The following is a 27,963-nucleotide window of genomic DNA, read 5'->3' as shown; positions in this document are numbered from 1 at the left end:
GACTGGACAAGGTAGATGCAGGAAGAATGTTCCCAATGTTGGGCATCCAGAACCAGGGGTCACAGTCTTAGAATAAAGGGGAGGCCATTTAAAACTGAGGTGAGAAGTAACTTTTTCACCCAGAGAGTTGTGAATTTGTGGAATTCTCTGCCACAGAGGGCAGTGGAGGCCAAATCACCGGATGGATTTAAGAGAGAGTTACTCTAGAGGCTAGTGGAATCAAAGGATATGGGGAGAAGGCAGGCACGGGTTATTCATTGTGGATGGCCAGCCATGATCACAATGAATGGCGGTGCTGGCTCGAAGGGCCGGATGGCCTCGTCCTGCACCTATTTTCTATGTTTCTATCCTATTTTTGCAGCTAACCATCTTGCAGTGTAGCCTCTGTATTTTGCATCCTGTAATGTTGCCTCTGTATTTCTGTTCATGAAGTCTCTGCAGTCATTGACAAATCAACACCTGATTCCTGAAGAGTGTTTCTGATCTGTCGGACAGGTGTTTGGGGATTTTTCATTATAGAGAGGATTCTTCTGTTATCAGCTATGGAGGTCTTCCTTGGCCTGCCAGTCCCTTTGCGATTAGTCAGCTCACCAGTGCTCTCTTTTTTCTTAATGATGTTCCAAACATTTGATTTTGGTAAGCCTAAGGTTTGGCTGATGTCTCTAGCAGTTTTATTCTTGTTTCTCATGTCTCATAATGGCTTCTTTGACTTTCATTGGCACAACTTTGGTCCTCATGCTGATAAACAGCGATAAAAGTTTCCAAAGTTGATGGAGAGACTGGAGGAAAGACTAGGTACTGAGAGCTCTCTTATACCTGTATTAAGGAGGCAATTAAGCAGACCAGAGGATTTACAAATGCCCATTAAACCATGTGTCTCAAACATTATGGTGCCCTGAAAAGGGGGGGACGGACTATGTATAAACACAGTTGCAATTTCTACATGGTGAAACCAAAATGTATAAAAATGGCCTTTATTAAAACCTGACAATGTGCACTTTAACCACATGTGATTTTTTCTATTACAAATCTCAAATTGTGGAGTACAGAGGCAAATAAATAAATTATGGGTCTTTGTCCTAAACATTATGGAGGGCACTGTAATGGGAATCGCAGGGAATGCCGAGACGGACCATCTGTTCACACATTTGCCCAAACATTGTTGGAAATATTTCAGGACTGTAGAATCCATTCTGAATTACAGTTGTGTCAGTGTGAAATTTTCAAGTTCTTCCTGTGTCTCTGTGGGTTTTCTCCAAGTGATCAGGTTTCCTCCTATCTCCCAACATTGTGCCTTGTAATGTGAAGAGGTAGGATGGCGAGAGATAACAATCAACATATGTGTGAGAATAGTTTACAAGGAAATGTGAGGGAAAGGGATTTATCGAAGAGCTGGCAGACATAATGGGCCCAATGGTTTCTTTCCATAATGTAAGAAAACATGGAATAAAGATGGAATGTTGTTTGAGCCTTCTCTCTTGGTTAGCTCTTCAACTAACCATGAATATACACATGCCTGACATGTGTCTTGGCCAAGGTCTGCAACCGCTTGATTCTCAACCAGATTCGGGCTGCTATCGACCCGAAACTATGTTACAATCAGAACGGCTTCGGAGAGAAGAGGAACACAGTCACACAGATCCTTGCCCTCCGAAGAATCATTGAGGAAGTGAAGAATAACAATGCCTAACCTTCATTGACTTCAAGAAGGCGTTTGACTCGATTCATCAATGCAAAATTATGATTTTGAAGGCTTATAATATCCCTCCTCGTCTCCTGTGAGCCATTGAGGATATGCACTTGGGCACCACGGCCAAGGTTGCCACCCTGGATGGCGAGAGCAAAATGTTCAAAATCCTCGTGGGGGTCTTACAGGGAGACATGCTGGCACCCTTTCTCTTTGTCATTGTCCTTGATTGTGCAATGAGGCAAGCGCTCAAGGAACACGTGACCTCGGCTTCACAATCACCCCAATGCGTTTGAGATGAATCAGGTCACTCAACTTGTCAGACCTCGATTTCGCTGATGACATCGTCCTGCTGTCAGACCAAATTGGGGAGGCACAAGAGCTGCTCGGCAGGGTCGAGACAGAGTGTGAGAAAGTGGGCCTCCACCTCAATACCAAGAAGACAGAGTACATGGCGTTCAACGGTGGTGACCATGAGCCTCTTAAAACCAGCAGCGGTGCATCTCTCAAGAAAGTGCCTGGGAGCGAGGATGCAGAGCTCAGAGAATGACATCAAGGTCCGGAAAGCGCTCGCATGGAAAGCCCTCAATAACACAGGAAAATCTGGACGTCACGGATGTCTAAGGGTCTCAAACTGAGATTCTTCCATGCAACTGTAGAGGCAATATTATTGTACGAGTGCGAGGCCTCTCACTCGAGCACTGTCCAAGTCTCTCGATGGTATCTGCACCTCAATGCTCAGAAAAGTTCAAAAATGTCAGTTGGAGGGACCACATCACCAACGCCCAGCTCTATGGGGAGTTTCCACCTCTGACCAAGAAGATCAGGTCGAGAAGGGTGAGGCTCGCTGGTCATTGCCACCGCCATCCAGTAATACCAGCAAACAAGGTTGTGCTGTGGGAACCCACCCATTGAAGACGGAACCCAGGACAACCAAAGAAGACGATGCTGAAGATGTTGTTGGAAGACGCACGCATATGTTGAGACAAAAGAGCTTGCCAGCTGTATGGAGGACAGAGATGTGTGGTGCATCCGTCACCGTGCCCGTCGGAAACCAGCACCACTGCGTCGCTAATGTTTTCAACGATTTTAATTAAGTTAATTTAAATGTAATTAAAATTAATTAACATACACATCTGGATAGAGTAGGATTGCAAAGCTTCAGTATGATCTGTTGGATGCAAGATCATTTAACCTGTTCACTGCCAAGTTTTTTTTCCACTATTGGCCATGACCCGAGCATACTCAGGGGTGGCACTAAACAGGTTAACCTTGTTTTTGCCATGTAGCGTAGTTTCCATGGTCTGGCACCTCAGCATTTTTATCCATGTCTGGTGCTATCAGCGTGCCCCTCTGTATTTTTTATTGAACCCAGATTGATCATCTGGCTTAATAGTCATGAGTCAAAAATTGTTTAATTGTCATATGTACTGGCAACAGAACAATGGCATTCCTACACTGCAGCTTTTGCAGCTTCATTGTTTGTGAATGTGGAGATCGCCAAGAACCATTCACTCCCACCTGCACCTCACTGTGCTGCTGCTCTGGTGGATCTATCCTGCCAGTGGACGAGACATACCCAGGGACAATGATGGATTACTCTATTCGTAAGGTATAAATCTGTAAGACAAGATCAAGCTGTTGATCAACTAGTTTGTGAGACAGCTCTCTCCCAAAGACTCTGGCTCTCACATATTCCTGAGGAGGACTTCTCATGGATAAATGGATGGAAGTTGCCTTCCCCATCCGTACTGGGCGCCTAGGTAAATGCCAGGTACAGGTGCTCCTCAACTTACGATGGGGTTACGTTCCGAGAAACACATCGGAAACCGAAAATATCTTGTCGAAATGCATTGAATACACATGATCACATGGCCAGAAGCGAGCTGCGGCTCGCTACGGGTCACTGCCGTTTGCACCATCGCAAAGTCGAAATATCGTAAGTCGAAGCATCATAAGTCGGGGAGTATCTGTAGTCTATCAATTTTCTTTTACTTATCAGTTTGAAAGCACAGATATTGGTACAATTGATTGCCTTCTGAGGGCATTTAAGAGTTGACCACATGTGGCAAGTCTGGAGGCACCTGTAGGCTAGACTGGTTAAGAATGGCAGGTTAGCCTCCTGAAGGATACTATGTAAACTAGATAGGGTTTTAGTTTCCATGGTCATCATTGCGAAAACTATTTCCTTTTATAACAACTAATTTTAGCAGAGATTTGTAATTTAAATTCCTCATCTGATGTGATGGGATTCAACCTTAGCTCTCTGGTTTTCTAACTTCCCTCTTGTATGCCTTGGGTCTGATATTTAAGATTATAATCGTTTATCCGAGTTTCTCTCACCGGTAGAAAAACTTTATTTCTATTAATTTCTTACAAAATCGTTAAAGCTTCTAACAATCACTTTTTAATTTTTATCTAGTCCAAGGAATATAAACATGGTTTATGCAATCATTCCTCCATATGTAATCTCTGAACCTAGTTGTACACCTAGAGATGTAGGGATTATGGAAACAATAATATATTGTGAACCAACTGGAAAGATGCCAATGTTTCGTACTAAACGTCCAACAAGCATATTCCGTGGCACAGTGAGAATCAAACATGTTATAATGTCACTTGATATGGTTCTCTGGATTTACTTTTCCACTGAAGAGTGGTGTACCAAACTCCAAACTGTCATCACATTAACTAATTGGTGGGAAGATTCAGTTTTTAAAATTTTATATTTTGCTAAGAAATGCAGCTAAAGGGGCAATACTACTACAAACATTCTGTAAATTGTAAAGGCGTGTAAGTTAACATTATTAAATGCAATAGATATACAACCAAGGAAATGAGAAACTTTCTTACACAAGTTGTGAAGTGGTTAAATTTATTTCCTGGGTTACCGTTTGAGGCAGGAACGTTCAAGGTTGGACTAGATGAGAGTGGCAGATGAAACACAGAAATAGGGTGGATAAATGCAATTGGAACTATTTGAATGAATGAATAAGTTTATTGGCCAAGTATGCATATACAAGGAATGAGCCTTGGTGCTCCACTCACAAATGACAACACAAACATACTAGAGAGAGCTAAATAGAGCTCTTAAGGATAGTGGAGTCAGGGGGTATGGGGAGAAGGCAGGAACGGGGTACTGATTGAGAATGATCAGCCATGATCACATTGAATGGCGGTGCTGGCTCGAAGGGCTGAATGGCCTACTCCTGCACCTATTGTCTATTGTTTATTGTCTATTGTTGCAGCCTCCGGATGTCGTGCTTGGTGGCTGAGCCAAACCAGACCATGATGGAGAAGGTGAGGATGGACTCAATGATAGCAGTATAGAATTGGACCATCATTGCCTGTGGCAGATTATGTTTCCTCAGTTGACGCAGGAAGTACATCCTCTGTTGGGCCTTTTTGACTGTGGAGTCGATGGTGGCCCCCCATTTAAGGTCCCTGGAGATGATGGTTCCAAGGAACTTAAATGACTCCACAGATGTGACTATGGTGTTGTTGATGGTGAGTGGGGGGAGGGAAGGGGGATCTCTTCGAAAGTCTACAATTAGTTCCACTGTCTTGAGAGCATTGAGCTCCAGGTTGTTGCGATGGCACCAGGATGCCAGCTGTGTCACTTCCTTGCTGATCATTTGCTGAAGTAAATGATGAAGGCTGATGTAACTTGGTGTTGAATGACTCATTTCCTTATATGCAAAATAAAACTTTGCTTGCCTTTGACTTAACAGGCCAAGCTACACAAAAAACAACAAAAGGACATAAAGTGCAGGAATAACTCAGCAGGTCAGGCACATTTCTGCAGAACATGGATAAGTGATGTTTCAGGTCGGGACATTTCTTCAGACTGAAAGGTCCCAACCAGAAACATCACCTATCCATGTTCTCCAGGGATGCTGTCTGACCCGCTGAGTTACACCAGCACATTGTGTCCATTTTTGAAAACCAGCATCTGCAGTTCCTTTGTGGCACAGCGAGGGTGGCACAGTGGCTGCCTTGCAGAAACTTGGGTTCATTCCCGACTGCAAGTGCTGTTTGGTACGTAGTGACCTGTGACCCCCGTGACATTCTCCCCGTGACCTGTGTGGGTTTTCTCCAGTTTCCTCTCATGATGCAAAGACCTACAGGTTTGTAGGTTAATTGGCTTGGCATAATTGTAAATTGTCCTTAATGTGTGTGGGATAGTCTTTGCGGGGATCACTGAACGGCGAGGACTCGGTGGGCCAAAGGGCCTGTTTCCGCACTGTGTTTCAAAATTAAACTAAACTACATATTTTTTTAAACAAGTTCCTCCAGTTATACAAAGTATTGCCAGACTCACCTGGCACAAGGTAAACCACTCTGGATACCCCAATTGAGATAGATATGTATTCAACAAAGATCCAGCATCACAACAAGCAAGCTAATTGCAAAGTAACTTAAACTTAGAAAGCACGAGTTATATTCCCTCAGGATATTTAATAGTTGGAACAGCAATTACCCTTTAACATTTGTTTGCATTGAATAATCTACTTAGAACAAGTGCTGTTTGATTTAGAACAGACTGTACACCTTGCGAATAATGCAGATTCAAAAGTCAATGCAAAGTCTCAAAGACGGATGATGCCTGAAAATTTTAAATTGTGCTCAGGCATCAAAAAAAACTCAAGGCCAAAATGGCTAGAATAACAATAAATCCAACATTATAGCTTATAAGAAAACAAGAAAACAACAATTTACAGAAGCCAAAAGGAGCAATAAACTAATTTTTTGTTCGAACTATTAACAAAAAGAACCAAAGTAGAATTGACAGAAACCCAGAATTTAAAATAACCCAGAACAAGGACAGAACAAAACTGAAGACTATTCATTAAAATTCATAGCAATTTAAAAAAAAATAGAACCTTTAACTTAAATATTGGGGGCTCTAACATGACATTTTCAAACAAAAAAAATCATCCAAGCCAATAATATAAAAATTAAAGTGGATGAGTAAATCCTTGGTCAAAGAAACAGAAGAGGTGGAAGGTAGAGCGGGAGAAGGCACATGAAATATTACATGGCAAATAAATTTGACGGTGTAATTAAGCTAGGATATAAAAATATAGATGTTTTGTGGCAGGGCAGAAAATTACAAAGATAGGGAAAGGCAGGCCTATGGTGGGATTTGTAAACAGGAATGAGATTCTCATTCTTCTAAACTAGAGTGAATATAGATCTAACTGACCCAATGTGGGCAGCACAGTGGCACAGCTACTTCATTACACCACCTGAGCTGCTGCATCACTGCGCCAAACATCCAGGTTTGATCCTGACCTCGGGTGCTGCCTGAATGGAGTTTGCACGCTCTTCCTGTGACCACATGGGTTTTCTCCGAGTGTTCTGGTTTTCGTCCCACATCCGAAAGACACCCAAGTAATAGTTTAATTGGCCTCTCTAAATTTGCCCCGTGTGTGGGGAGTAGATGCAAAAGTGACATAACAGAATTAGTATGAGTAGTGATCAAACGTTGGCATTGACACGGTGGGCCAAACAGCCCTATATCTCAATACTAAACTGAACTAATATCTCCCCATACATCCTGGAATGAATGAGTCCAGTTAGATTGTTCCTACAACTTCCTTTTTGGCAAGTGTATCATTTATTACGTTATTAGAGCATATCTGTATACAATACTTAAGATGTGGTCTCAGCAAGGTACAATGAAACTGAATTCAAGAGGTTAATCATTTAGCTCCAATAATACAATTCAATATTCAATGTTTTTTTTGAGATGATCAAAAATAATCAATTTGTGTAAGAAAATGTCACTGAGTAAAATAAGCTTCATTTTTTAATTTTGGCTAATTCATTCTATTTTAGCTGGTAGCCCCCAAGGAATTACATTAGATCTCTGGCAAAAAGAACATAGGATCAGAAGGCAAGACAGGAATAACATTCCCCACTATTGCTCAACACAATAGAAGAGTGAAACCCAAGTTGTCATCACCGGCAATAGTATTCCCAGAAAGAGTTAATACCTTCCTCAATTTTACAAGGGGAAACGAAATAGGTTCTTCTTAAAATTGCACATTGTATTTTTATGTATCACTGTTTTATTCAATTGATTTCTTTGCCCTTCCTGATATGACATGGGCCAGCTGTGTTCATTCATTGATTTGCTTCCTACTCTGAATTAAAATCATTGTGCAGATCTAATTTTTAGCTTCATACAATCTTGTTTCCAGTATTAGCTCTATTAGTACATATCTTCTACGCTTTATAACATCCTACATAAATGGTCCTAAAGACAGGCTATAAAATGTACAACACAGGAAAAAAAGGAAATTATATTTCCGCGTCAGATATAATGTCCCAACTGGAAAGTATGCTTTTGTGATTTAAATTCAAAATCACAAATTAAAAGCTTATCTACAAGTAATCTTGTGTAAATGATAACTAATGCAGGTTCAATTCAGAATAGATTTTCAAGAGGACATAGTCACATTTGTTTGACATATCACAGGCTCCATTTGCATTCCCAGCACAAAAAGCTATTATGTCAATCTATAGTTTAATATCCCAGACTTGATTACAAATCCTATAAAAACATTGATGAAATGTTATGCTCTAATATGCTCCATTATGAACAAAAAAAAATACTGCCAAACTCAAATTTGAGCCCCAAAGAGAGAATGATCTGATCCCACAAAGCACCTAATTTCTTGCTGAGAGCAGATAATTTTCAATTTAATTGAAAAAACATGACAACAATTCAAAATACTCCCTTGACATCAAACCACAGGGTTTCACCTTCACATGAATTAGAACTTAGTTATTCACCAATATATACTTTTCCTTTTCACAAATGAAAAATGCTCATCTGTTTGATATCTGCAGCAATGAGTCATAGGTCATAGAAAGATCAATTATTATGAAGTAGCTCTATTCACTGGTCACATAGCTACCAATTGTGGAGTCATCAATGATCTATGCTGCTAAAGGTCTTGGCTCTAGTTGCAATTACACTACTTACTTTGTCCAGCGGAAGCAAGTTATTCACAGGAAGACTTGTTATTCAAGTGACCAGGTTACCTGAACACAAAATAATGGATTGTAGAGAAGTGATCATCGATAATGGTTCTGGGTTTTGCAAATCTGGGTTCGCTGGTGACTGCTTTCCAACATCAGTAATACCATCAATTGTCGGTACATTCAAAGCCAAGGGAAACTCGCATGAATCATGCCCAACAGAAACTTATTTTGGAAAAATGGCTCAAGCTAAGAGAGGCAGTGCGTCATTAAAATACCCCATTGAACGTGGCACAGTAACTTCTTGGGAGCATTTAGAAAAACTCTGGAAGCACATTTATGCATCTGAGCTTCATGTCAAATCAAAAGAGAGGCCAGTTTTGATGACTACTGCTCCATTGACATCTTTCTTTAACAGAGAGAAGATGACAGAAATTATGTTTGAATGTCTGAATGTGCCAGCAATGTATCTGGCTATACCTGCAACTCTGGCACTCTATGCATCAGGACGCACTCGGGGAATAGTCTTAGATAGTGGTTTTGGATTAACAGACGCTGTACCCATCTACGAAGGTTACTATTTGCCTGATGCTGTTAAAAGACTTAAACTAGCAGGAAATGATATTACAGAGAATATCAGGAGACTCCTCTTTGAAAGTGGACATAATATCCCAAGTACAATCCCTAAAGAGGTCTTTGAAAACATTAAGGAAACATTGTGTTATATTGCTCGTGATCCTAATCAGGAAGCTAAAAATCAGATAGACAATCTACAACAGGAATACACGCTCCCTGATGGAAATCTGATTACAATCCAAAAGGAGCTCTTCAAAGCACCAGAAGTTCTCTTCACAACAGCCAACATATGTTCGGAGGAACCTGGAATTCATAAATTGATCTACAACAGCATTTTAAGATGCGATAGATGCTTGAGAAAAGATCTATTTTGCAACATAATACTCTCTGGTGGTTCCACACTGTTCCCGGGTTTGGAAGAAAGATTACTCAAGGAAATTAAGTCTCAAGTACCCAGTGGATTACAAGTTACTATCTGTGCACCAAAAAACAGGAATTATTCTGTTTGGATAGGTGCTTCAATTTTAACTAGCTTAACAGCATTTAAGGATATGTGGGTCACTAGCAATGATTACAAAGAATATGGGCCAACCATAATTAACAAAAGGTGTTTTTAAGAATTAGTTAAGTGATTGATTACATTTTGCCTGCATAAGATCAAACCCATTAATAAATAATCCAAAATCAATCAATTGTGTTTAATGGTCAAATTTAACATATATAACTGAGTTTATTAATGAATACAATCTAACAGTAAACGCAGTTTATTTTTTAAAGCCATCCTGGATATCCAGCAGTCAGCCCCAACAAATAGCCTGCGGATTTGCAGTCCAGGTGGTGGTTTAACCAATAAGTGTAAAATTTCATTTTCTAGAACTTTCTTGAACAAACCACTTTTCTTTGAGAAGTTAGGATTATCCAAGGAGAGTTCTTGGGACTGTAAACACTTCTACGGCTGGGGCAAGGAGTATATCAAGAATGTTTTAATATTCATTTTTTTGAACAATCCAATAAATTAACTCATTATTAGCCTCCTTGTAATCTTTGTCTCTGTTCATGTCCACCAGATATAAGAATTATTGGGAAGCGGCACATTCACATGGTTGACAGATATTGAAGCATAGCCTAAAATTACATTTCCATTATTCATATTGATTTTTTAATGCAATAAAAACATAAACATAAGATCCTTCAGCAACAAAGACCTCAAGGCCAATATCACTTTTTGACAAACCTACAAGCTGTTTGAGCGTCTCATCTTGACTCGCCTCAGCCAGGTGATAGAGCCATCCCTAATAAAGGAACAGGCAGGGTTCCGGGCCTGGAAAGTCCTACACAGGTCAGCTTCTCAATCTCACCCAACAAGTATGCCAATCGAAGGTTGAAGATCATATAGAATGGAGGCAGATTGGAGCACTATGACATTCCAGTCTATCTCGGTGTGACTCTAAATCGATCTCTGACCTACAAAGCACATATCACCAAGCTTAAAGGAAAAGTAAGTTCCAGAAATACTCTTCTTAGCAAGCTGAGTGCCTCAAAATGGGGAGCAAATTCTAAAACCATTCGATCAACAGCTCTGGCTCTCTGCTTCTCCACTGCCGGGTATTCCTGCGCAGTATGGGAGCGCTCAGCTCATGCAAGGATGATTGATCCTGTGCTAAACACAAGCTGTCGCTGCATCAGTGGATGCATGAAACCTACCAAGACTGACAACATCTACCTACTCTCTGGCATTGCACCTCCTGGAATCAGAGGAGCTGTAGCCAGTCAAAAAGAACGCCTCAAATAATCAGAGGATGAAAGACACCCCCTACATGACCACCCTTTGCTACCTCAGCATCTGAAATCACGCAGAAGTTTCCTCTCTTTTGTCCATCGCGTGGACTGCAGTGCATCGTCCAGAAGGCTCAAACTCTGGGAAGAGAAACTAAAGAAATCATCAGAAGACATTCATTTGGCAATCGATCCCTCTGAGAAACTCCCACCAAATTCCGACCAACCGTGGATAACCTGGCACAGTCTCAACAGACTGCGGACAGGCATGGGAAGGAGCAAACCGAACATGCTGAAGTGCGGATATACTGAAGATGCGGCAGACTGCGAGTGCGTACGGGGCTGCCAGACTATGAAACATCTCCTGAGCTGTGTCATTCTGCATGACACATGCACTGTAAAGGATCTTGCAGAGGCCAACGACGTGGCACTGAAATTTGCTCGCTATTGGCAAACAATTGTGTGATGACACGAATAAATAAATAAATAAATAAAACTCCACGCCTTTTATTCTTCCAGCCAACCAACTCATTTCCAAAATTAGGGAACACATTCTCGTCTCCCATAACTAAACTCGCCTTTCCAGAGCTCTGAACTTTCCCCCATCAAATTTTTATCCCCCAAAAAATCAAAAGAGATGATATCCTGTTTGATTGCAGTGCAACCTTCCTCCTCAATTTCCTTGAACATTCAATCATTTGAAATGGATGATCTCATCATTCTTCACAAATGCTTTTTTTCCCCCCCATTATCTTGCTGAATGTGGCTATCCTTGCCTAGTTGAATTCTCTTCTCTCCAGTTGTTGCCAGAGAACTCTCTGCAATGGAATTTCTCACCACTCTTACGCCACCATCGCCAAGGGGTCCTCACACATTTTTACTTGTCTGTGTATTTCTCATTTAGGCGACCACACCACGGCATTCAAAAATCGTTAATTTCCACGTATGTACTGACAAATACCCAGCAAATACTCAGAACTTTGATAGGAGGCTATATTTCATTATCCAACATCAAATGTTGTTCAGCTAAATAATCATCAAATGTTTAACTAGAACTATATAAAGATGAATACCACTGGATTTCAGGGCTGGGTCAACAAAATCTATATATAGCTATTAATAGATCATTCCTGTGAAACACTCTACCTGCTTGCAAATTACAACATTGAACATTCAAGATTTATAAACCAAAATCCCAAATCACAACATAATGTGGAAGCATTCAAGTTCAGTTTAATTAAGTCACTCCAAATGCTTCCTGAAATTTATCTCTTCCATTTATTCCTCACCAAATGAAAACAATGAAATCTAAAATAAAGTTTTAAACAAAACACAAATTACACATTCCACCTCCATATAGTTACAAAGGCAGCCCCTGAATTGAAATGTGCATTTTAATACAATTTAAAATTTATTGAAGATAAATCCTAAAATCTAGCTCCTATAAGTTTAGATTCAGATTGTTATCCAGCCAGTCACAAATACAAAATATCTTGCAAAGGCATCTCTTCCCAGGTCTGCAATATTTCCACTGAAGTGCCACCACAGATCAATTCTTGTTCTTGTATTTTTCATTTCATCCAGAAACACACCTTTTTTTAAAAATAGGTTGTCAATACAATTCTTAAGTCATCAGTCCAAGTGACACTCCACTGTCTTTTTTGTGAAGTTGCATCCAACATGAGATGATCCAAGATATTACAGAAGGTAACTAAAAAGGCAATACGGGGAGAAAAGAAGAAATACGAAGGTAAGTTAGCCAATAATATAAAAGAGGATAGCAAGAGTTTCTTCAGTTATATTTAAGAGTAAGAAAGAGACAAGAGTGGAAGTTGGGCCGCTGGAGAATGATGCAGGAGAAGTGATATTGGGGAATAAAGAAATGGCAGAGGAGTTGGATAACTTTTTTTGCATCAGTCTTCACAGTGGAAGACACCAACAATGTGCCTGAAATTCAAGAGTCAGTAGTTGGAAGTTAGTGAAGTGGCTACTACTAGGGAGAAGGTGCTTGGGAAGCTGAAAGGGCTGAAGGTGGATGTCAGCTGAACCAGATGAACTGCACCCTAGGGTTCTGAAAGAGGTAGCTTTAGAGATTGTGGAGGCATTGACAGTGATATTTCAAGAATCACCAGAGACAGGAGAGGTCACAAATGATTGGAAAATTGTCAATATTACCCTGCTGCACAAAAAGGGAGCAAAGCGGAATAGTTGGAACTATGGGCCAGTTAGTCTGATTTTGGCGGTTGGTCAGATTTTAGAGTCCTATAGTATTCTTATAAAGGATGAGGTTACGGAGTGCTTAGAAGTTCACAATAAAATAGGCCAATGTCAGCATGGCTTTGTGAAGGGGAGGTCATGCTTGACAAATTTGCTGGAATTCTTTGAAATAGCAGGACAGACAAAGGAATGTCAGTAGATGTTGTTTAATTAGATTTTCAGAAAGTCTTTGATAAGGAGCCACATGTTCCATGTGTTCACATGTTCCATGTGTTCACATGTTCCATGTTCCAGCTGAAGGAACATGAGAGCACACAGTATCAAAGGGCAGATACGAGCATGGATAGCAGGTTGGCTGGATGGCAGAAGACAGAGTGACAAGGAAGGGGGCTTTTTCTGGTTGGCTGCCAGTGACTTGCGGAATTCCGCAGCGGTCGGTGCTGGGGCCACTAGTCTTCACGTTGTATGTTAATGATTTGGACAAGGGGATTGAAGACTTTGTGACCAAGTTTGCGGATGATACGAAAATAGGTGGAAGGGCAGATAGTGTAGAGAAAGCAGGGACAATGCAGAAGGACTTGGACAGGTTGGGAGCGGGGGAAGCAGAGAAGTGGCAGATGGAATATAGTGAAGCAAAGTGCGGCGTCATGCATTTTGGTAGTAGGAATAAAGGCTTAGACTATTTTCTAAATGGGGAGAGAATCCAGAAATCGGAGGTGCAAAGGGACTTGGGAGTGCTGGTGTTGGATTCACAAAAAGCTAATATGCAAGTCGAATCAGTAGTAAAGAAAGCAAACTCAATGCTAAAGTAACAAAATGCTGAAGTAACTCAGCAGGTCAGGCATGGGTGACGTTTTGGGTCGAGACCTTTCTTCAGACTGATGCACAAACTCAATGCTAGCATTTATTTCAAGAGGGCTTGTATACAAAAATAGGGATGTAATGCTGAGGTACTCTATAAGGCACTGGTAAGACCACATTTGGAATATTGTGAGCAATTTTGGGCACCATATCTGTGGAAGGATGTGCTGGCTCTGGAGAGGGTCCAGAGAAGGTTTATTAGAATGATCCCAGGAATGAGTAAGTTAACCTATGATGAGCGTTTGTCGGCACTGGGCCTGTACTCGCTGGATTTTGTAAGAATAAGGGGGGGACCTCATTGAATCATACAGAATAGTGAAAGGTTTGGATAGAGTGGAGGTAGAGAGAATGTGTCCACTAGTGAGAGAGTTGAGGACTAGAGGTCATAGCCTCACAATTAAAGGACTTTCTTTTAGGAAGGCGATGAGGAGAAATTTCTTTAGTCAGAGGGTGAGTAATCTGTGGAATTATTTGCTACAGAAGGCTGTGGAGGACAAGTCAGTGGATATTTGTAAGGCAGAGATAGATAGATTCTTGATTAGTACAGGTGTCAGAAGGTATGGGGAGAAGGCAGGAGAATGGGGTTAGGAGGGAGACTTGATGGGCCGAATGGACTAATTCTCCTCCTATCACTTATGAGCTCATGAAATCGCCTCTATCTCATGGCCATGAATTTCATTTCCATTCCTGTCACTGTTGAAACTGAATCAGTTTACGCAGCATTTGCGCCCAAGATGAGGTGTTCCCAACCAGGACATCGAGATGTCCTTATTCTTTACGGAATGGGGGTTCCCCTCTCCCATCATAGATGAGGCTCTCACTCGTGTCTCCTCGGTACCCCACAGCTCTGCCCTTGCTCCCCCTCCCCCCCCTAGGCACAACAGAGACAGAGTTTTCTTAGTCCTTACCCTTCACCCCTTAAGCCGTTGCAAACAACACATATCCTCCAAAATTTTTGCCACTTCCAACGGGATCCCAACACTAGTCACCATCTTCCCATCTCCTCCCCTTTCTGCCTTCCCGGCATTCCCTCTCTCTCTATCCCTCGCCCACCCAAGTCGCACCAACTTCTCGTTTTTGCCCAGCAAACAGGTGACAATGGCCTGTTTCTTTAATAATCGTTACTTTTTTGCATATCTTTCATTCATTAGAAAAATAGAATATAGGTGCGGGAGTAGGCCATTCGGCCCTTCAAGCCAGCACCACCATTCAACAAGATCATGCCTGATCATCCAAAAATAGCACCCCATTCCTGCTTTCTCCATATATCACTTTATTCCGTTAACCCTAAGAGCTGTACCTAACTCTCTCTTGAAAACATCCAGTGAATTGGCCTCTACTCCCTTCTGTGGCACAGAATTCCACAGATTCACAACTCTCTGGCTGAAAAAGTTTTTCCTCATCTCAGTCCATATTCTTACACTGTAACCCCTGGTTCTAGACTCCCACAACATCGGGAACATTTTCCTGCAATTAGCCTGTCCAATCCATTAAGAATTTTATATGCTTCAATAAGATCCCCTCTCATCCTTCTAAATTCAAGTGAATATAAGCCTGGTCGATCCATTCTTTCATCATATATCAGTCCCGCCATCCCGGGAATTAACCTGGTGAACCTGTGCTGCACTCCCTCAATAGCAAGAATATCCTCCTCAAATTAAGAGACCAAACCTGCACACAATACTTCAGGTGTGGTCTCACCAGGGCCCTGTCCAACTGCAGTAGGACTTACTTGCTCCCTGGTGTACAAGGACACCCAGCTCTCGTTGCCCCTCCACTTTTCATAATCTGACACCAATCAGATAATAATCTGGCTTCTTATTCTTGCCACCCAAGTGGATAACCTCACATTTATCCACATTATATTGCATCTGCCCACTCACTCAACCTATCCAAGTCACCCTGCAGCCTCATAACATCCTCCTCACAGCTCACCTTGCCACCCAGCTTTGTGTCATCCGCAAACTTGGAGATGTTACATTTAATTCCTTTGTCTAAATCATTAATATATATTGTAAATAACTGGGGTCCCATCACTGAGCATTGCTGCACCCCACTAGTCACTGCCTGCCATTCTGAAAAGGACCCGTTAATTCCTACTCTTTGCTTCCTGTCTGCCAACCAGTTCTCTATCCATGTCAATACCCTACCCCCAATACCATGTGCTCTATTTTGCACATTAATCTCGTGTGGGATCCTGTCAAAGGCTTTTTGAAAGTCCAGATACACCACATCCCTCGTCCATTCTACTTGTTACATCCTCAAAAAATTCCAGAAGATTAGTCAAGCATGATTTCCCCTTCATAAATCCATGCTGACTTTGACCGATCCTGTCACTGCTTTCCAAATGCGCTGCAATTAATTCTTTCATAATCGACTCAAGCATCTTTCCCATTACTGATGCCAGGCTAACTGGTCTATACATTTTCCTGTTTTCTCGCTCCCTCCTTTCTTGAAAAGTTGGGTTACATTAGCTACCCTCCAGTCCACATGTCTCAGAGTCTCTGGAACTTTGTCTCAGAGTCTCTGGAACTTTGTAAAATGATCACCAATGCGTCCATGATTTCTATGGCCACCTCCTTGAGTACCCTGGGATGTAAACCATCAGGCCCTGGGGATTTATCTGCCTTCAGTCCCAAGTTTACCATTTCCTGACTAATGTGGATTTCACTCAGTTTCTCCCTCCCACTACATCCTCGGTCCCCTAGTATTTCTGGGAGATTGTTTGTGTCTTCCTCAGCGAAGACAGAACCAAAGTACTTGTTTAACTGTTCTGCCATTTCCTTGTTTCCCATTATAAATTCACCTGTTTCTGACTGTAAGGGACCTCCATTTGTCCACTAATCTTTTCCTCTTCACAGATCTACAGAAGCTTTTAGTCAGTTTTTATATTCCCACAAGCTTCTTTCATGCTCTATTTTCCCCCTCTTAATTAACCCCTTTGTCCTCCTCTGTTGAATTCTAAAATTCTCCCAGTCTCCAGTTTGCTGCTTCCTCAGGCCAATTTATACACCTCTTCCTTGGATTTAACACCATCCCTAATTCCCCTCGTTAGCCACGGTTGAGCTGCCTTCCCTGCTTTATTTTTACGCCTGACAGGGATGAACAATTGTTGTAATTCATCCATGCAATCTTTAAATCTTTGCCATTGCATATCCCCTGTTCTTTAACTCTTTATATCATCATCTATATCTCTCATTTCCCTTATCCCTAACTAGTCTGAAGGGTCCCGACCCAAAAAGTCACCCATTCCTTCTCCCCAGAGATGCTGTTACTCCAACTTTTGTGTTTATCTTCGGTTTTAACCAGCATCTGCAGTTCCTTCCTACACTAATTCATTAAAATTATATTTCTGAGAAGGAAAAATCATTCACTGTAGGAATTGGCAAGATATGTCTCAGAGCGAAATGGGCAGGAGGCAGGGACCAAGGGCAGGTGAGGTGGTAAGTAATTTTGTTTAACATCGATAAAAGTGAAAGATGATGAGATGGCCAAAAAGGTAGAACCAATATCGGGCAAGGGAAAAAAATCAAAGTGGTAGAATGTACAGTTAGCAGCAGATAGTTGCTTTCAAAGGTTGCTTCCTTTGAGCCAAGTTTCAACAATGCCCCAAGATAGTCGACCCATAAGTTTCCCATGCAGCACTAATCAGACAGTTTAAAAAAATACTTTTTGTATCATCAATGCATTTAAAAAAACACTATAAATTTAAATCTTCAAAAAAGTTATTATTTGTAAGGCAACATTTATGTCATGTATGCAGACACAAGGAACTGCAGATGTTGGAATCTTGAGCAAAACACCAAGTGCTGGAGGAAGTTAGTAGGTCAGGCACCATCTGTGGGAGGTATGGGCAGCCCACATTTTAGGTTGGGACCAAGTCTGAAAAAAGGTCCCAATCCAAAACATTATCTGCTGATTCTTTCTATAGATGCTGCCCGACCCGCTGAGTTCCTCCAGCACTTTATGTTTTGTTTTTTTGTAGCTAAATTTAATTCACACATTACTTGCATAGTGACAATTTTTAACTATATATATCTGGTGGCCTCTCATAACATCTTAAATTTTCCTAGTTAAAAAAAAATCAATTTTCTAATAAGCCCATTTATTTACATGTTTTTTTTCTTCTTATGATAATTATCTTCTATTTCAAAACTTTTCATTAATTTCTTTGTCACTTTGCCTACCTAGTTTTTTTTAATAGAATAAATTATCTTGGGCTATTTTTTCCTTACCTGCTTAAAATTATCTCTTGACTTAAAAGTATTACTTTTCCTTCAGTTTCAATGAAAGGCCATGAACCTGAAATGTTAACTGTTTTCTCTCCAAAAATGCAGCCTAACCTGCATATTTCCAGAATTTTCTACAATTCCAACATCAGCAGTTTCTTGCTTTTCTATTCCTCTTCAGGTTTTATTATTTCAAATGTAATTATATTTCAGCAGTTATTCACTTGATGATTGCCATTTTCACATTTTTCAATTACTTCACACAATTTCCGAGAATTAGTTGAAGAACTTTCCTTCCCTTCACATTCAGGCTTATACCCCCACCAGCCTAGCATTAATCCCTTCCTGATTTAACTCATGTCTGTTCACTCCTCCAAACATTAGAGTGCACCCCATCATTCATCCCAAGTTCTCTCAGTGAAAAAGTATAATGCCTGGACGTAGAAAAGAAACATCGAAAATGAACAGCCTAAACTAAAAATCAAAATGATATGCAATAATTTTGTTATTAAATAACAATATGCACGGTCGTCTGCTTCCCTTAATTGCTTTGAATTTTTTTAACTGAGCTGTATACCTTATAAAACATATTTGAAAAGCAGATCAAAGTAACAATTCTGTTGAAGATGAGCTAATATTCTCCAATCGAACCTGAAAAGTGTTTTCTTGAATTGGTAATAAAACTGAAATAAAATTCCCCATCCTGCCACCTATGTTGTTTATCTTTTGTAAAACATTTTGGTAAACTAAAATTCACTATCAAAAATCAATGAAAATACAAACGACAATTGTTTATTTTCATTCAGTAAGTCAGCAACATAATTATGTATCTTAACAAGAACCCAAATGGGATTTTTCTAAATTAAAAAAAAGGAGTTCAACGATGACTATCTTTGGTTTAAACCAGCAGATGCAGTTCCTTCCTATTCATAAGTTAAAGGAGCAGTATTAGGCCATTCAGCCCATCAAGTCTACTATACCATTCAATCATGGCTGATCTATCTTTTCTTCTCAACCTCATTTTCCTGCCTTCTCACTATAGCCCGACACTTGTACTATCCAAGAATCTATCAATCTCCGCCTTTGCTGTATACAAACAGCTCATTTGATCCAAACACTTAACATCTCTGAAATTTACAGAAACTAACAAAAAAAAAATTGATAAAGAGATTATCTATGATGATCTATCTCTAACTCACCCTTACATAAAAATATGTATTTCATAATACCCCACCAATATTGATCTTATCACAGAAATAATAAAACTCCTTGAAGCTTGGAAACAAAGTAAACTAAAGTGGGCAAAGTGGAAATCATTTTTGCAACCTCAATCAGTAATCCAAGTGCTAAGCTTCAAATATATATGGTCGATGCCATGTGAAATGACCAGCAAAATAAACTGAGTAACCGAGTAAACATTCACTTACGGTTCAACAACAGGAGATTATGAAAAGATATATCTAAACTATCGCCATTCATGTTATTATTAATAAATTATCCAAAAAATTATATGAATAGTTCTGGGACATGCTCTGCAACATTACTGGCAACTCCCACATATTTCCCTGCATTTGCAAGGCTGATGAGAATACAACGCTGTACACAGAAATGTACTTGGACAACTACAGAGCACAAACAAAACCAACAAAGTGCAACCTAAAATAAATTCTACCATATAGTTAAAATTCAGTACTTGCACAGTAATACATCAAGCAGTTACCAGCCAAAACTTGGGAACTTTCCACTATTTTTTTCATAAAAGTCATAACATTACAGCATTGCCAGGATAACATAAAGCAACTAAATCATGAACAAAATTATCCTTGGAAAACCATGTGCAATATTTCACATGGTGGATTATTTACAAATTTAAATTTCTTTAAAAAAAAAATTATATGCTGATGAATAAATTTTATTCCAATAAAAATAAAAACATCATATTCTCTCCTAGTAGCTGTTGTCAGCCCTCTACCAGTTAAGTGCTTTCCATTGGACATGATTATTGTAGATGGTTATGCATGCAACCTATACTGTAGCTACCTTATCACCACTAACCACGCCCCATCCTATTAGTACAACTGTAGTCTCCTCCCTTTTGTTCCACCCTTTTAGGTCCCGGTACGTCTGAAGGCTGGATGCAGTCAGTGCTGGGACGTGTGTGCCATGTGCTATAATAAACTACCAGTAAAGGTTACAGTGTGTCAGAGAACACTCCTTTACATGGTGTCAGAAGTGGGATGCGAGCGTTTCCCGTTTACCGGTTTTCATTTATTTTGTTCCCGTTAGTGCCCAGTTTCGGGTTTCCCTCGATATGGCGTCCTCATGCCGAAAGCCATCTCCCCTTGTCTTCGATGCCGACATTGCGGAACGATGGTCGACTTTTGTGATGGACTACACTCACTACGTCAATATTGCGAACCGGAACGACCCAGCCGCGGTCAAAGCATCACTTTTGCTCAACCTGGCCGGTCCCGACGCAATGAAGAGAGCTCAAGCCTTTGTCTATGCACCAGCGGTCCTGGATGACAACGACCAGCCGGTCGAGCCAGCTGAATCGGCCGACGACCCGGTATGTCTTTTGCGCAAATTCGCGGAGCTATGCGACCTGCCCTCCAACCGTATACTGGAGCGGGCCAGGTTCTTCTCACGCAAGCAACAGCCGGATGAACCTGTTGAATGCTTCATTGCCGACCTGCGACACCTTGCCCAGCGGTGCCGATTCGAAACCATGCGCGACCAGCTCGTCAGAGACATTCTCGTTACCGGTATGGTCGATCAGAAGCTGCGTGCCGACCTGCTGCAACGGCCTGACCTAACCCTGACTCAAGCAATGCATGCGTGCCGCATTGCCGAAGTGGTCCACCATCCTCACGGACAGAGGGGGTCTGACAACCGAGCCGTAAATTTAACTGGAGTTGCTGGACAACGACGGATGAGGGAGAACTTTCGCCCTCCACAGCGGCCCGTTCGCACACCCCGGGACCCAAGATCTAACAAGTGTCCTAACTGCAGCTACGTACACTCCTCAGAATCACAGTGCCCAGCCCTTGGGAAGACATGCAATTTCTGCGGGAGAAGAAACCATTTTGCAGCTGCCTGCCGATCCCGTGGGAAAGTTCCCTCAGCTCCCAGACAACTCCTAGACAATCTTTTGCAGGTTGATAGCGAGATGGACTCTGAGCCCAGCTTTTCTACGGGAGATGTAAGTATTTACACTCTCCTCCACAGCCGATCTCGCCTCCCCGATCCTTCTGTGAACATAACTGTCAACAATAAGTGTTTCTCTGCTAAACTTGACACGGGGGCGAAGGTGAACGTAATGTCCACAAAGCTGTTCCACCGGATAAGGAATAATGAGCTGCTGATTGCCGACCGCTCTGTTTTGCGTGCCTATGGGGGAGAGGAACTAACACCTGTGGGGAGGGCGACCTTCCACTGCGTGCTGCAGGAAGGTTCCCAGGACCTGTCTTTCTTCATTCTGGACAGTGACTGTGTGACGTTGCTTAGCAACCGGGCATGCCAGGATCTTGGGCTGGTGTCGTTTAACCATACGGTCCACAAGGTGCAACCTGTGATGGATCCACTATGTGAGTACCCAGACCTGTTTGACGACAAGCTGGGGAAGCTGCCGGTGGTGTACAAGATCGCGACAGACCCATCTGTGGAGCCCGTGATCCGTCCACCCCACAGGGTGTCTTTTGCCATGAAGGGCAAAGTGGAGAATATGCTCAAGGACATGGTCAACATGGGAGTGCTGGAGGCTGTCAGCGATCCAACCGTATGGGTCTCCACCATGGTCGCCACGTTGAAGAAAGGAAAAAATGAGATACGGGTGTGCATTAACCCCAAGGACTTAAATATGGCAATTAAACGGCCCCACTACCCCATGAGGACTGTCGAAGATGTTGCCGCCCAGGTGGGACAAGCTACTGTGTTCTCCGTCCTCGATGCAAGGAGCTCGTTTTGGCAGATACCCCTGGACAAACGCTCCACGGATCTGACCACGTTCAGCACGCCCTTCGGCAGGTTTAAGTTCTTACGGATGCCGTTCGGCATCAACTCTGCCAGCGAGGTATTTCAGCGTTCTATGGAACAACTATTTGCAGGTCTGCCCTGCGCGATTATTGTGGATGACATTCTGGTCTATGGGAGGGACGTGGCCGAACATGACCACAACCTCCGGCGGATTTTGGACCGTGCCCGGCAGATAAATTTGAAGCTCAATCGGTCAAAGTGCAAGTTCCGGGTGCCTGAGGTCACATACGTCGGACACATCTTCACAGCCCAAGGGTTAAAGCCAGACCCGCAAAAGACCAGCGCCATCTCTGAGCTGCCGGCCCCGACTGACGCTGTCAGTCTGCAGCGCTTCCTGGGCATGGTGAACTACCTGGGGAAGTTTATCCCCGACCTCAGCGAGTTGAGCGCACCCCTGAGACAACTCACAAAGAAGGACATTGCCTGGGCATGGTTTCCACACCACCAGCAGGCGTTCGACCTGCTGAAGACGAGGCTGGTCAGCACACCAACACTAAGGTTTTTTGATCTGCTGCTTCCAATCGTGGTCACCTGCGACGCCTCCCGATTTGGACTGGGTGCTGCCTGCCTGCAACTCCACGCTGACGACTCGCTGCAGCCTATCTCCTATGCCTCTAGGACAATGACGGCCACAGAGCAACGCTATGCTCAGATAGAGAAGGAGCTGCTGGCGGTGGTTTTCGCGTGTTCGAAGTTTAGAGACTTCTTATTCGGCACCAGGTTCACCATTGAAACGGATCACCAGCCACTGGTGACAATACTTAATAAACCGATACACTGCGCTCCTGCCAGACTACAGCGGATGATGCTGCAGCTACAGCGCTTTGACTTTAAGATCGTATATAAGAGGGGCACCGAGATGCATGTGGCTGATGCACTGTCCCGGGCCCCCCGGACCTCCTGCGACCAGCACCCCTTCGAGCAGTCGGACTTACAGGTACTGAACGTCAACTTCGTCCCTTCTCACCAGCTGAAATGCCTGGTTGAACACACCGCAAACGACCCCGACCTGCAGCAGCTTGCTGCTGTCATCAAGCGCGGGTGGCCCACCAAGCGGAATTCGTTGCCTGCCAGCGTCCACCCCTATTTTTTGGTCCGCGATGAGTTAGTCCTCCGGGATGGTATTATTATCAAAGGGCACAAAGTTGTCATCCCGGAATCACTGCGTGGCTTGTATTTTGATGCCGCCCACATGGGACATCCCGGTGCAGATGCCACCATCTCACATGCCCAGGACCAGTACTACTGGCCGGCCATGGCTAAATACATCCAAGCCCGAGTCGATTCCTGTCCGGACTGTCACTCGCTTGCCCCGCATCAGCAAAGACAGCCACTTTTGCAGCAGCCTGCACCTGAAATGCCCTGGACTTCTCTGGCTGCCGACATTTTCGACTGGCGTGGTAAGCAATACCTTGTGCTAGTAGACTCTTACTCGAATTGGTTCGAGGTGGACTTCCTCCCTGCCATCACCTCCGAGATGGTGATCAGCAAGCTTCGCCGCCACTTTGCCACGTTTGGTTCCCCTGTCCGGCTGCAGACAGACAACGGTCGCCAGTTCACCAGCGCTGAGTTTCGAGCGTTTGCCACAAAGTGGAACTTTAATCATTTCACTAGCAGCCCGGAGTACCCTCAAAGCAATGGTCTAGCGGAACGGGCGGTCCGGAGCGCTAAGCACCTGCTTGAACAAACCCGCCTCTCGAACGGGGATTTCTATCAGTGTCTCCTGAACCTTCGCAACATTTCTCGAGACATTTCCATGGGATCCCCTGCCCAGCGACTCATGTCCCGAGTTGTCCGCCCTCCGATGCCTATTGCCCAGCAGTCCCTGATGCCTAAAGTCCTGCAGCCTGCTGATGTCCAGAAACGTATTGCCCAAAAACACGAGATCCAGCGACGGTCGCATGATAAATCCTGCCGCCCTCTTTCTCCACTGATGCCGGGACAGGTCGTCCGTTTGCAGACGTCCACCGGCTATTCCCGACTTGCCACCGTCGTCGGGTTTGACACCGCGCCACGTTCCTACCTCGTGGATTTCGAAGGGACTGTCTACAGACGCAGCCGCCAGCACCTGTTGGCGGTTAACGAGCCCAAACCACCTCCTGCGGTTCCGTATACCCCTCCATCGCGTGTCGAGCCTTCCTCCACTAACGTACCCTCTGCTCCCTGCATGCCACGGTCGGTCCTTTTGCCTCGGGTAGCCCCCCCTGCTCCTCCCGGGCTTGCTCCCCAGGCTCTGTTGTCCCCTGCAAAATCTTCTCTCTCTCCAACTTCAACTCGTTCTACCCCTTCATTTTCGCCTGGCTCTCCTGTGTCTCTCCGTTCCCCCTGCAAGCTGGGTTCTCCACCCAGCTTCTCTCCTCCTGTTTCTGTTCTTGTCCCCCCTCCTACTCTTTCGGGCGGGGAGGGTGAAGGTGCTGTGCGCACTCGCTCGGGTCGGATTGTAAAACCTCCGGCTCGCTACGGAGAATATGTCTAGCTTTGCAGGTACTGTATAATAATCCTGCTACTGTAGTAACTTGTTTGAATTGTAAGGGGAAGGATGTAGATGGTTATGCATGCAACCTATACTGTAGCTACCTTATCACCACTAACCACGCCCCATCCTATTAGTACAACTGTAGTCTCCTCCCTTTTGTTCCACCCTTTTAGGTCCCGGTACGTCTGAAGGCTGGATGCAGTCAGTGCTGGGACGTGTGTGCCATGTGCTATAATAAACTACCAGTAAAGGTTACAGTGTGTCAGAGAACACTCCTTTACAATTATGTTGTAATGTATATTGATGTTAAAGGAGACGTTATCACAGCGAAACAGATGTCACCATCATTGCTTCGACAAACGTAGCTGCAATTTAGCTACAAGCCTTCAATCACTCTTGCCTAGTTTCCGTAAATCTGCTAAACACGCCCCGATCCCAGTATGATTAATGATAAAACGTGCAAAAAATAAAACAAACTTTCCTTTCAAATCTTGAAAATAGCATATATAAATAGTTAAAATTAGCAATCTATGCAATTTATACTTTTGGACGAAACATCAATAATTTATTGATACTCACATTTTGGTTACCATTTATCTATCAAACCATGATGGCATGATTTTATTTTTAAAAATCTAAGTTAGAGGAAGACTGGTCTGAAGAAATCTAAAGAATTTAATAAACTGTACGAGCTCGTGAATTGATGTGAAAGTTAAATGTAAATGTTTTATTTAAGAATCCCGATATAACAATAAAATAAATCCGGAGACTCCCAGGATTACAGTGTGAAAATAACCATGGATCATGATCTGCATTAAATAGGATTTATGGAGGCTTAGAATAAAATTACCATATGACCACAGCTAGAGTACTTTTAACCTGAATGACAAAATTGCACAATTAGGATGAGGCACTTTTAAAACTGGGATGTCAAAATAATGTGTAAGAAGGAACTGCAGATGCTGATTTAAACCGAAGATAGACACAAAAAGCTGGAGTAACTCAGCGGTACAGGCAGCATCTCTACTGATGTTGAGTTCCTCCAGCTTTTTGTGTCTATGTCAAAATAATGGCCCCTTTATGAATAAATATAACCTACATTTCACTGTAATAAATCATAATTAGAACATTCCTAATACAGAATGGATTAAAAATCTCAAGTCTGAATTCTAAAAACTTAAGATAACATATTAAGATAACAAAAGCTCACTTTTTTCAGAATGACGACAACGCATTCAGCCAACTCTGCACCAGGTGAATCCAAACCCCCAAACTCATCGCTTCATTCAGACTCGATGTACATTTCTTACCCAATCGCTAAGTAGGATAAAGAAATCCATCCCCCCCCCCTCCCCTCCCCCCCTCGACGTTAACCATAAACTGGATTTATGTGAACAAATTTGACATACAAGTGACAAATCAAAATGAAAATGAGAACTGGAATAGAGGCAGATAAATTTAATGTAATCAACAGGAAAATATAATGGGCGTGGTGTTTGAATTAAAAGTCAGTTTAATAAATACCGTTCAAAATCCACGAGATCGCTACAAATGCGCACAAACTAATGCACCAAAAATATGCAACCGTTTTTGAACTTGACCTTTAGCTCAACTTGTACGACAAACTATGAACGAAGCGATTTCGAAGAATTAATTCATTCAGCTCTTGCACGTGCATTTACAGGAGACAAGAGAATGAATATGTTCAATCCAAAATTTACACGGAACGAAATGAACTGATTTGAATTGATCTGATTCGTTCTGCTGCCCCCTCCCCCCCCAACCAGCCAACCCCTCCCTAAAAAAATAATTTCCCCGCCTCTCGCTTCTTTCTCCCTTTGACCGCTCCACCTAACCTGATCATGAAGGCACCGCCCCCCTCCGTCACCATTGGTGGGAACACGCCGGCAGCCCCTCGACGCACCGTGTCAGTGGACCCGGCCCACTTTCTCACTGGTCAACGTCCCCGTCAATCCGAGCGCGTCACAATGCTTAAGGAGGACATCAAGTCAGGTTTTGCCGTGTACACTGAGGCCCAGCGTTTAAGGACAAACTGCGGGGAGGAGGAGGAAGATACAGAGGAGGAAGAGAGGTGGAGGAGTGGAGGAAGAGATGGAGGTGGAGATGGAGTAGGAGTAGGTGGTGCTGGTGGACGGGACTGCGATGATGAAACACACGCACTTGCTCTTATTCCAAACCACAACACTTGCTGACAATATACATCCTCTATATATGAGAGAAGGCGCCCGCCTTCATAACACAGATGCCCATTTAGGAAAGGCGGGGGGAATGGGAATTAAATCTAACGCTGCGGAGCTGTCACACTTCAATAAAACGCTGGTTATTTTTTGAATTTTAAACCGTTCCCCATTCTGACGCAGCTCGAGGGCGCCGGCTGACATTTAAAACACACACACACACACCCGGCGCTTTGTATAAGCCGGTCACTTGCTCCAGCAATGGCACGGCAACCAGGGCCCCCGCCCCCTCCCTCCCTCTCTCTGCTCCTCACACCCCCGTTGCCCAAACATGCGCATCAACCATGAGAGAGACACACTCAGAAACAAGATGAGCCGGTGAAAGGCTCAGCTCCAGGGTCAGAGCGATCCCCCGAGCGTCCATTTCATTTGTTCAGCTCCGTTTACAGTTAACGTGACTTGCCTGATTCTCGCTGCAGCGGGTGGAGGAGGAGGAGGCGGCGGCGACGGCGGCGGAGGAGGCGGCAGCGGCCCCGATCGCTTCTGCCCGGCGGCGCTGACAGCACGGATCGTCCTCCCCTCCCTCCCTCCCTCCCTCAGCGTGCGCCCGGGACTTGACCAACGTTTCTCCCCCTCCCCCCGCCCAAAGCTAAAGCCGCAGCCGCGCAGCGCCACGGCCCCGTCGCCAAGGGAAGCACGTAGTCAGGCGACAGGCCGCAGCACGCCCGCACGCCCAGCCCCTCGCAACACGATCACTCCGCCGCGCACCAGCGCCAGCACGGGCCGGGAGGAGGGCAGCAAAACGTAGGTCGCATCACCCCTCCCTCCCTCCCTCCGCGGTCGGAGCGGCGAGCGGGAAAACAGGTGGTCGACCTGAGCTGAGCTGAGCTGAGGCAGCGGCGCTGCTATTGCTGCTGG

General features: G+C 43.4%; 2 protein-coding genes across 7 annotated transcripts in view; one reads left to right on the top strand and one right to left on the bottom strand.

Annotated features, from left to right (window-relative positions):
- The window catches only part of kiaa0232 (KIAA0232 ortholog), a 92,159-nt gene extending 64,485 nt beyond the window's left edge, over nt 1-27,674 (bottom strand). For 4 of the 5 annotated variants that reach the window (XM_078404501.1, XM_078404518.1, XM_078404527.1 and 1 more), the window contains exon 1: nt 27,509-27,674. The gene's annotated coding sequence lies outside the window, so the exon portion shown is untranslated. Of the gene's footprint in view, nt 1-26,703; nt 26,797-27,508 lie in introns of those variants that run through there. The other variant, XM_078404511.1, reaches the window with a different exon arrangement.
- On the top strand, nt 16-9,870 carry LOC144596260 (actin-5-like). 2 transcript variants are annotated; one of them, XM_078404480.1, is made up of 2 exons: nt 16-37; nt 8,771-9,870. In XM_078404480.1, the coding sequence occupies exons 1-2, from the start codon at nt 16-18 to the stop codon at nt 9,868-9,870; spliced, it is 1,122 nt and encodes a 373-aa protein (XP_078260606.1). The 2 variants fall into 2 exon arrangements, with proteins under 2 accessions (XP_078260606.1, XP_078260615.1); XM_078404489.1 differs by lacking the exon at nt 16-37 and having other exon boundaries at nt 8,667-9,870.
- Nucleotides 27,675-27,963: the final 289 nt, after the last annotated feature.

The sequence above is a fragment of the Rhinoraja longicauda genome, chromosome 1 (assembly GCF_053455715.1).
Source record: "Rhinoraja longicauda isolate Sanriku21f chromosome 1, sRhiLon1.1, whole genome shotgun sequence".
Classification (NCBI taxonomy): domain Eukaryota; kingdom Metazoa; phylum Chordata; class Chondrichthyes; order Rajiformes; family Arhynchobatidae; genus Rhinoraja; species Rhinoraja longicauda.
This window is presented reverse-complemented; position numbering and strand designations above follow the sequence as displayed.